Below are 10,759 nucleotides of genomic sequence, written 5' to 3'. Positions count from 1 at the left end.
TCGATCTCAAAGCGAGACTAGTTTGAACCAACTTTGAGGCTGTACGCTGCATATTTCTCAACGTACAGGACTATTGTTTTAACTGATTAACAGTAAATATTACTCATGGAAAGGAGCATTTTGATTGGTTGAAGTACCGTCTAGTCTAGGTCTAGGGTATTCACTGCGTATTGATGACCGATCTCCATTCAACATGAAGTAGCTCAATCTTCAAAATTTAATCGATGAGCCACAAATTACAATAGATTTTTAAAAAGGAAACTACCCAAAGTGGATATTTCATTTTTAAAACCAAAATACCCCCTATTTACCATATGACTCAATGCTTAGGGAATAAGGGAATAAACACTATCTAACTGTTTTACTACCTGTTAAGGCACTGAAGGGCGACCCAGTTCTAATATAGAAATTGCCATAATTTAAGGAATTCTGTGCACTCCTTTGCCAAATCTGTTGAAGGGGCAGATAGAAAAGGATACATGTCCATTATAAACTTAAATAGCTACAGACCTTCAAAGCCTCAAGCATATGGCACGAGAACACAAATTTTGGTCTTTTCTCACCCTCACACATTTCAAAGCAGATTGTCAAGCATTCTACAATAGAGTTTTGAGCTATTAATTTTTTAATTTTTTCCAAACCCTTGCAAAAATCCACTTTCCGAAAAAGGCCTAGCTAGAGAAGAGATAATGAGTAGATAACAGCACATTCGCCCCAAATGGTGCCTTACGCAACTTCAGGTTAGCTCTAGCGCAACAATGACCCCAGTAAAATTCCCCGAAATATACAGAGGACAATAATATCCCTTTAACATCCTGAAAGAAAATTTGGAAGAATGCAATTGTTTGTTTACACAGTGTTTACGCTAGATGTTTGGGCGTTTCTGGAGAACTTGACAGTTAAACAAAAAATCGTTTCCCCTTTTTCATCCGTGTGGCAGTCAGCATAGGCGTAGACTTGCATTTTTTTCAGGGGGGGCTCAAAAAATTTCCTCTGATGCTTCCAGCCTCTCTGAAGGATTGGCCTCGAGTTGGATCTGACCTTATGTTCAAAATAATTTCATACTTTATTTTGCTGTAAACGCAATTATCTAATGCAACAAATCTTATGCGTGAAACCAATAATATAACAAACTAATCTAAAAATTGGAAAAGCGCTTCCTTATTTTCCAGGAGGGGCTCAGCCCCCCCTTGGTTTACGTCAGGAGGGGCTGAAACCCTAGAGCCCCCCTAAGTTTACGCCTATGGCAGTCAGGATTAATTCTGGTTCCGCCAAGAGCCTTAAAAAACATTAGCAGTCCTGACATTATCCCAACGTTCTCAAAGATTCACTCATTTTGAAATTGATTCTTGACAGGTCTAGACGCACCTTATTTAGTCTTCTTGCAAATGGATGTTTTTCGGTTTCCCATGCCCTGGCTTGTCATGTTGCCAAGGTGGTTCTGAAGAGAGGCTGATGATTACGTCATTCTCAGTAGAATCCATTCCATTTGTTTACGACATAAAAGTGGAGCGATAATGAAGTGCTAGATGTGGAGATTGGCAAAAAAGAATTCAAAAAGGACTACCAGAAAGCTATTTGTCTCGTAATTAAACAAGTAAAATGTCCTCATCTCAACCAATGCGATTTAAAGACAAGAAAACGTTTCGTAAGTATATTTATTTGTTGCTACAGACAAGAACTTATCTCGCAACTCGATCGAGCCGCCGGAAAACTCGATCACAAGAGTTAATGAAACAATGTATATTCTAATCATATCCTGCTTTTTGCGCCCAGCCAAATTGTAGCATGAGGCAGCAAATTTTTTTTTAAAAATTTCACGAATTTTCAAGTTAGTTTCCATAGTCATGTTTATTTTTACAAATATTGATGCAATGACGGCTGCACGATCATGTGACTGTGATAACTTTGTATCCAAAGTGACACCATCTTTCTATCGTCTCGTCGTATTTGCTTTTCAAGGCAAAAGTCATGTATTTCAGGATTTTATAATATTGACAAAAAATTACCTACTGAATCTATAAAAGCCACTTCCTGACCAACGCAGGGTGTACTTTCATTTTCTTCAACAATTCTCACCCTTGTGCTCTAATGTTTTCTTCAAGCTTACTATTTTTGTGTTCAACATTGACTGCATGATATTAAAAATTCCATTACTAAGGGTATCAACTTCACAATGCACTACAATGAAAGCTATGTTGAGCTTCTTTGGGTTTCCATTATCTTGCCAAAATGGAAATTTCGCTAACGATTGAGGTGCAAAACTGGATTACACATTTTTTTTATAAGAAAATTTTTTCAGCCCAGCCCTCAGACTTTCTGAACGATTTCCTAATTTCAGCACTTAAACTTTCTTAACACTTTCTTAATGTAAAATTGGAAAGTTTTACGTTACAAAGCATGCGCAGTGATGGAGAAGATGAAATGCTATAAATATGCTATATTTCTCAAAAACCCTCAACGCCATAACAGTTGTAAAGAACATAGAACAACAACTTATCTCAAAATATATACATAACCATTATATTATTATGACAATAATTTTCAGTATAGAACTAGATATCTGTAAGATATTATAATACGACTGACTACCCGACTAACTAGCAGAACAGTAAAATTACTTAAAAGATGAAAGAGCCTGGTAACTACAAATGTCACTCAGAATGATTGACAACATTTACGATCAAAGAACACCAAACAAACAAGTGCAATTGGTCATTCAAAGAAAATTCAACAAACAGAACTAAATTAACCATACAATTTTAGCTATAAACAAATAATTTCAACTTCGTCTTTTTTGTCTGGTTCAATATAATCATCGGAATTATCATCAAATGCCTGCCAAAGTTTTGCCATTCTGACTTCAAACCATGTTTACCATCCATGCTAATACATGGAAATTACAAGCTTTTCATTACTTCTTTCACATCATATTTCAATAACTTTCAGTAACACTAGTGTATTACTGTTCAAATGATATTGCATTACTACAAGACAAGTATGATGGTTTTGGACGCCCACCATCTTGTGCATTGGCAAGACCCTTGTTCTTCATCTCAAAATTCATTGCTGACCACCTCATATAACTCACCGCAATGCTCTACCTTCTTCTTGAAGTCAAATTTAAACAACATTGCTTGTCTTTTGCAAGACAGTTTTCTTAATGTGTATCACAGAGCCAAAAACTAACCCCTTTAACAACAAAGAAAACTCAGTAGTCTCACAGAATACTGTAATGACCAAAAATATATCATATTCATGTGGTTTATTTTTTGTTTAGTGAAACTTCCTAAAGGGAGAAACAATTTCTATACAGACACTTCTTGCACTTAATGAATTTCCTGTTCAGCACATTACTGTATTCTTGAAATATTTCACTCTTTACACCACAATTTCCTTTGAAACTTTGAATATCTCAATTTTTCAACTTTCTAAGGTTTCATAGATCCAGCCTGAACTTTGTTAGCTTTTTGAAGAACTGAGTGCAACTTTCTAATAAAATACAGTGGAACCTGCCTTATGACCACTTCGTTAATATGGCCACCTCGTTATTACGTTATGGCCCAGAAAAATTGTCATACATAGCCCCATAAAAAAACCCTGTCAATGCGGCCTCCTTTTAGTACGGTCAGCGGCCACACTTTGTGATCCCAAACAGCAGGGTTCTTTGTAATTCCACCCCGTTAATACGGCCATTTGTATTTAGAAAATCTGTAATGAAATCACAATAATCTCATTCGTTTTACAAAAGAACTTTTCATTATCAAAGTCGCTTGCTTTCAGGTGTGATTGCCCACATTTAAAGGGATTTTTTGCAAAATCATGAACATATTTGGTGATTAAGGCCCAAGAACCTAGGACTTCTGTTTTGTTTTGTTTCTGGACAAGTTATTAACATATCTTTTTATAACTTTATCTAAATTTCCAGATGTCTATTAAAGAGAACAGTTCCTTGGGATATTATTATTAATTTCTACCAATCAAACTTCAAAATTTGACCCTTCCTTGTCTGGTGGCCCATTGGTGGCCGTATTAACGGGGTTCAACTGTCATTTCTTATAACAAAAAATTTGTACTGTGACAGTTGCACTTATAGCTAAAGACTACTCAAGCTAAGTGTCTTAATGGGACAGTGTGAGGCTCTTAATGAGGCAAGTCCCATACATAATCATATTATTTTAACACCCAAATGCCTGAAACTATACAAATGTTTGAGTCATCTTTGGGATATATTCCCTCCCTCTAGTTGTCATGCCGCCATTGGCTCCCGCACAAGTTGGAAAGTGGAGGTGCCAGGGAAAAATTCTTGGATAGCATAAAAAATCTTGGATAAGGCTTTATTGTTTTGCCAAAAAGTAGCCCCCTGACCCCCTTGGTTGGAGGCCCTGTGCCGCTGTTGGTGTTAACTAAATAGGACTAGCAAGCAGGGTGCGACGTATGAGCTCTGACACCAACACCCCAATTTCCACAGCCAAACTATCCATTAGCATCACTCTCTGTCATCCGCTCGCTCTTCTAGCCCTCAATTTTGCCAGTTAGAATTCACTTTTGATTTGATTCCTCTCTGGTTATAAATTTTTACACACCTTTGGCCATTATCTGAAAATGAAACTCAAAGGAGTGACAAATGAACTACAAGTGACAGGGAGTATTCAACTTTGCTATCTTAATAATTAAATATGGTAAGGCATATTTGTTTAAAGATTTTGTTGTTAATACCAAGCCTTGCTTTAAGTATGTACCAAGTATGCTTGATCACTATTTTGTAAATGATTTCTTGTTATTACTTTGTAGATGCAAGAAAAAAAGACTCTGAAGCCATTTTGGCCCAATATCCAGATAAAATCCCAGTAAGAAAGTTTGTCATTTTGTTTTTTATCATAAAATAGTAAAATTGTAGTATGTAATAAAAATCTATGACTATTTATTTGAAATTGTATAGCTAATCAGCTCAAAATTCTACTCCTAAACATTTGATTTGAGAACAGCATTCGAGGATTAAAAAAGGTTTTGAAATGACTTGTACTTTAGGTTTGTGTTAAAGGTTTTTTGTCTATAGAATGAATTCCTTAGAGAAATAGCTTTGCAATACAATCACAAACAAAGAAATCCTGTAAAGCTATTTTGCAATTTGGTGCCTGTTTTTAAAATGTTGACACACAACCCTGTACATGATAAGAATGAAAATAAAGTATTTAACCTATTGATGCAGGTTTCAAAGTTCACTTAATCAATTAAGTTTTATTGTTTTTTTACTAATGGATTGAAAAATGATGTAGAAATACCAACCATATGACCTTTTACCACCAAACAAAAGATTACGATACAATGAAAATCTGTGCTTTTCAAGTTATGTTCATTATGCTAGGGTAAATATTTGTTCAATAAGTCATATTGTTTTTACTTCGTAAAATAATTTTAACCCTGTTGGTTTGATTCAAGTCAAAAGATATATGTCTTTTAACTCCTTAACACAAAGTCTGCCAACAGTCAGGCAGTTGATTGAAGAAATACCTTCTGATAAGGCTAGCCGGCATTATAAAGAGCAGTAATTGTGATTGGCTTAGGGGCTGGGCACGTTGCACAAACCTGTTATCTATCATGAAATAGATTCCACACACAAACCTTTTACTTGAGAGTATGTATTTGTCTTCTTAGATAAACAATTTTGATAAAAGGTAGCTTGAGAAAATTTCCAGACCCTTCTACTGGTGGTCTATTTTGTGTTTAGGTGCAATCCACTTAGGAGTTAAAAATGCAAAATATGGCTTTAAATGTGAATATTCCTCTGTATATTTTAGGTTGTTGCGAACTTCCAAACAGTTTAACAAAATTATGTTCCTTGCACAGTGTTTATACAAAACTGTTTCAAACATTTATTTCTTGCTTGAAAAAGTATTTGTGAAAAAGTATAATGTTTCGAAAGGTTTGTGCAAGGATAAAAATATGCATTTGGTTCAAGCAGAACTCTAGATCAAGCATATCATTAAACAGCACAGCAGCATAACACCAAATATAACCTACCAAGAGAAATAAACATAGAACATAAAGATTAAGCATCTCTTAGCAGCTAACATGTTGGTTATATTTTGTTTGCCAATCTTACCATTGTATAAAAACTTAGAGTAAACTTCTTTCATATAAAATAGGAAAGTTATATTGTAAAATTTATACAAAACCTGTGGATCTTCACCTGATCATTTTTAACAGAACCCTGGATAAATTCCGACAGAATTTCTCTTTATACCAAATGTCAGATATTTATTGGGCTCTTATTATTTTATTTTTCTTGTTCTACTTTGGTTTTTCCCTACACTCTTTCTTTTAACAATATCATTAGGCCTTTTAGTTTGATATGAGTGTTCACTTGCAATCACCAATGATCATTCGCATCAGCACTTGTACAATCCAACCACACAAGCTGGGCAAAACTGTAAATTGTGAGGAATAGATGTTTCTTTAATAAACAATTTCTAGTCATCTTTTGTTACTCAAAAAAGAGACATCAAAGCCGGTTTATTGAAAAAATGTACTTGAATATCAAATCCACTGCAAATGTTTCAGTGGTTTGGTGCAGCATTTTGCCATCATCTGGCAATATTGACTATATGACCTTTGTGATGTACATAAATGTATAAACAAAGCACATTTGTATTGGATATTTATAAACAAAGCACATTCTTGAGGTCGTTAAAGATCATTTATACAGTTCTTTTTCATTTGATGTCCCCTGACACCAAAGTACCTTACAACAGGCTTATATGGTTTTTACATGCAATACATACAGGCTCTTTTAGCATTTTTAAATTTTTATTATTGACATTTGTTACCTTAACTTGGAGCCATCACTTGCGCAAGAGAAATCACACCAATGCTGGGCCACGCATATGGGATGTTTCTAACAAAAAGGCCTGTATTATCAAATCCCTCCCCTGTTCATATCTCGTATATACCTTAGGCGATGCCTAATTAAAAGACACATGTAAATACCTGCCAATTGGAATTAATATTAAAGCTCCGTCTTCTATTTCAGATAATCATTGAAAAGTACAAGAATGAGAGAAATTTGCCAGTCCTTGATAAGATCAAGTACCTGGTGCCATTTGACATGACAATGGGCAGTTTGACAAGTATTATCAGGTTTGCGCATAACTTTTGTTACAATTCTGTAAATTGTCAGCACCTTTCTAAGGTCATGTGTATTGTATTGTTTTCTACCTAGCTTCAGAAGGTAGTTTTAGGACCTTCCACTCGATGTGACCACACCTCGTGATTCCTACGCCTGGAATTACAGACAGTAGTGGCATTGGTGCAGTCTTTGTAATATTAGGCGTTCGATCCACACATGCCCAAATTGTCTGGGTTGTGCTACTCATCGTTCGTGCAAAACGAAAAATTTATGGGGAAAAATTTTACAGTTCGAAATGTGTTTCAAAGATTTCTAAAGCAGCAGGCCAAATTTAAAGGCAATCTATCAGTTTCCCAGGTGTCAAAGTATTCCCATACTAGATTTATCAATGACAGCCCTGCGTATTCTACAATTGCCAAAATATTGTGAAAAGTAAGGCACCCATCCCTCGATATGAGGATCAAGGGTTTTTCTCCAAATCAAAGGAGTGTAAGTTTGCCACACAATCAAGGGATATTCACTCAATAACTGTAATAGTCTTTTGATTAGGTAAAATCCCCTAATGTACAGAAATTCCTCTAATCAATAGGCGCTTTATGAATATCCGCTATGATATCCATCATCCTAGAGAATATACTTGAGGCTGCGCTTACACGGTGGCAGATAACTTTTGATCCAGATCAAAAAGTTATTCGGGTAGATCGCGTTAACACGGTGCCGTACCACTTTCGGAACAAGTACAGATACACCAGATTTTTCTCAACAAACAGCTTTGGCTCAAGAAAAAGATTTATGAAACATTTCTTGCAGATTCGCATCATTGATAAAATTATCCAACCAAGTGCTTGTTCTGCCAGACCTTTGCCCAAATTTACGCACAATTCTCTTCCCAGATGCTGTAAGAATTCTGCTTATGTGCTGGATCCTTAACGTGCTCTGATCAACAACAGATTATAATTTGCTATCAAGCGTGCTCTGTTCTGAAAAGTGAAGCTTGGTGCTGATATTTTAGCCACAACAGGATCAGAAGTTATCCGGCATCGTGTAAACGCCTAAGTCAGTGATGTCGCATAGCAATATTTCGATGGACCATAGGGTTTATAAAAATTGAAATTATTCAATCCAGATATCTTCAAATGATTGCAAGACAATTCTATGATTACTTTCTGGAAATTTAAAGACGAATTAGAATGAATCATCTTAAAGAAGAATAGGAACAGTTCCTCCATCAATTTCCATAGTTTCTGTTCAGTTTATAGCACGCAAGCTTGCGCAAGGTTCCTTTTAAAGCAGTACCTTATATCTCTTGATAAGGGCGATATAATTTTTTTCTTATAGCAAGCTATCACTCGCGCAAGTAATCAAGAAGTGCGAAATGCTGCAAGCGACCTATTTTCTTATTACAAAGACTGTTTTTGTAAGATAATATATGTTGTTCCAAGAAATAAATACCTTTTAGTTAAAGAGAACAGAGAGATTGTGCTGAATTTGGTAGTTGTGAAAAAGGAAGTGGAAAGTAAAAATTTTGTTTTATAATTAGATGAAGTATTTGATGACAAAATATTTTTTTTTAGAAAACGGTTACAACTGTCATCAGCCCAGTCATTGTTTATGCTTGTTAATCAAAAAAGTTTGACATGTGCATCAACAGTGGTTGGAGATGTTTATAAAGACGATAAAGATGATGATGGATTTTTATATATTGTCTATGCATCACAAGAAATTTTTGGCTGATTGCTAACTCTCACACTGTGCTGAACTTGTAGATTTTCTTTTGTGTATATAAGTACCGAGCTAGTCTGACCTGACAAGTAAATACTATATGTGCCAGGAAAGTTGTGATATAAACATATTTATTATCTACACAAACTAGTCAACATAGGATAAGACATTCTCATCACCAACATGCAGTCACATTGATTGTATTTTGATTCTTTGAGCCAATTTAGAATCACTCCATGAACTTTTTCAGACCGATACTTATGTAGCAGGTTGTTTTTAGATACAATATTAACATTTTGATATTGTGTTTTATTTGCTTGATGTCTAATGTGCAAACCACTCTGTTTTTATGAGTTGGGAAAGTATATTTAATTATTTTAAATCCAAGTCTGAGATCTGAACTCTAGATGTGAAAAATGAACCAAGATTTATTAACTAAACATTTGACCTATATATCTAGATGAAGAGCAATTACCAAGAGAAAAACTTGTTGCAAGGAAATACATTTATAGCCAATGATCAGTTGTTACACAAATCTTTGCTATCTGAACTGTTTGAAGTGTTTGTCTCATGAGTATACTGAATTGCAATGCCTGTCCGCCCTTGAATGGCATCAACTATTTCTGTTTCTCCAAGTTTCCTTTCCAGCCCTTTCCATGCTCTTGTGTTTAGGAAGGAAGCTGTAATTCAAAAAAATAGCACATTTTATTGATAAACGCCAATATTTCAAAGATGGTTCAATGAGAGTCAGTATACCATGAATTGATAGAGAAAGCTTGCAAATGTTTTTATATTTATTTGCAAATTTCTTTAAATAAATTTAGCTTTTTTGCATAAATATTCATTATAACTTTCTCTAAAACTAAAAAGTCTACCTAACAAAACATTTACCTGAACTATTTTCTCCAAACATTGCAACTGCATTTTCTTGGTTTTTCAGAACCACATCAGTTGAATTTCCTTTTTCTGTGGTAAAGTAATATTCATTGATACACTTTCTGCCTCAATCTGGTCTGATCAAAATCAATGTTTCATATAATATTATTAGTTATTCTATCAATAACTTGTCTATTTCATATCTGAACATTACTGATCTAAATATCAAAGGTTTTTACAACTCTTTTTTCTTCACCCAGAGAAACTAGTTGGAATTTATAGAATGCAACAGCAGAGGAATTTCATAACTGTGATATCTTTTCCATATAAAAGAATGCTGTTTTTATGGCCAATAATGTTTTCATGGTTTTGCAATCCTCTTTGCAAAAGCACTTAACAAATTCAATCTCTATATTGTGAATTTTAAGGGAAGCAAACTTTATTAAGTAATCAACCCATTTATGAAAACTTTGGCTTTTATTTTAAAAGAATACTAAAATAATTTAAAGAAAATTATTCAATTAAAAAACTATTTACCTTTCTTGTAATGATCAGCTTTGTGTATCAAACTTCCAGAAATCAGCGAAAACTCTGGCTCTTCCTCCTAATGAAAATTCGTGCATAAGAACTTTAAGGAATGGAAACATGGCTTTCTTCGGCTAAGAAGAAACTCAAAATTTTGATTGTTGTTTAAAATTAAATGTAATAATAGAGAGTCTAATCTGACGGGACATAATGCCTTTAAATATTTGGTTTGAGACTTGAAATGATAAGCACGTTCACTGGTATAATCTGCAGTGAAAATCTCATGTGAATAGATGGCATTACTAGAAGATAAGAAAAAGGATATATGGAACGTACCTTCTCAATTTGCTCTTTGTCTTCAAAATCAACAAAAGATGCAGCACCTATAGAGGTGAAAACAATGTTTGCACAAGTTGAATGGCGTGATTACACCTACTATTTTAAAAATATATCGGAGATACACCTTTTTTGATGTCATGTATTATAGAATATAATGCCATCTACCTT

General features: G+C 34.5%; 2 protein-coding genes across 3 annotated transcripts in view; one reads left to right on the top strand and one right to left on the bottom strand.

Annotated features, from left to right (window-relative positions):
* The first annotated feature begins 1,467 nt into the window (after window positions 1–1,467).
* Window positions 1,468–9,151, top strand: LOC135696644 (microtubule-associated protein 1 light chain 3 alpha). The gene is made up of 4 exons (XM_065216106.2): window positions 1,468–1,648; window positions 4,795–4,850; window positions 7,034–7,140; window positions 8,704–9,151. Exons 1-4 carry the CDS (start codon window positions 1,603–1,605, stop codon window positions 8,861–8,863), a joined length of 369 nt encoding a protein of 122 aa, XP_065072178.1. The 5' UTR covers window positions 1,468–1,602; the 3' UTR covers window positions 8,864–9,151.
* The window catches only part of LOC135696642 (2-(3-amino-3-carboxypropyl)histidine synthase subunit 2), a 13,241-nt gene continuing 11,349 nt past the window's right edge, over window positions 8,868–10,759 (bottom strand). For both annotated transcript variants that reach the window (XM_065216102.2, XM_065216103.2), the window contains 4 exons: window positions 10,589–10,635; window positions 10,265–10,331; window positions 9,743–9,817; window positions 8,868–9,531 (listed from right to left, as the gene is read on the bottom strand). In XM_065216102.2, coding sequence (XP_065072174.2) covers window positions 9,371–9,531; window positions 9,743–9,817; window positions 10,265–10,331; window positions 10,589–10,635 — 350 coding nt within the window. In that variant the 3' untranslated portion in view covers window positions 8,868–9,370. The remainder of the gene's footprint in view (window positions 9,532–9,742; window positions 9,818–10,264; window positions 10,332–10,588; window positions 10,636–10,759) is intronic.

This window comes from Rhopilema esculentum, chromosome 18, assembly GCF_057945365.1.
Source record: "Rhopilema esculentum isolate cy_ngs chromosome 18, ASM5794536v1, whole genome shotgun sequence".
Lineage (NCBI taxonomy): Eukaryota > Metazoa > Cnidaria > Scyphozoa > Rhizostomeae > Rhizostomatidae > Rhopilema > Rhopilema esculentum.
This window is presented reverse-complemented; position numbering and strand designations above follow the sequence as displayed.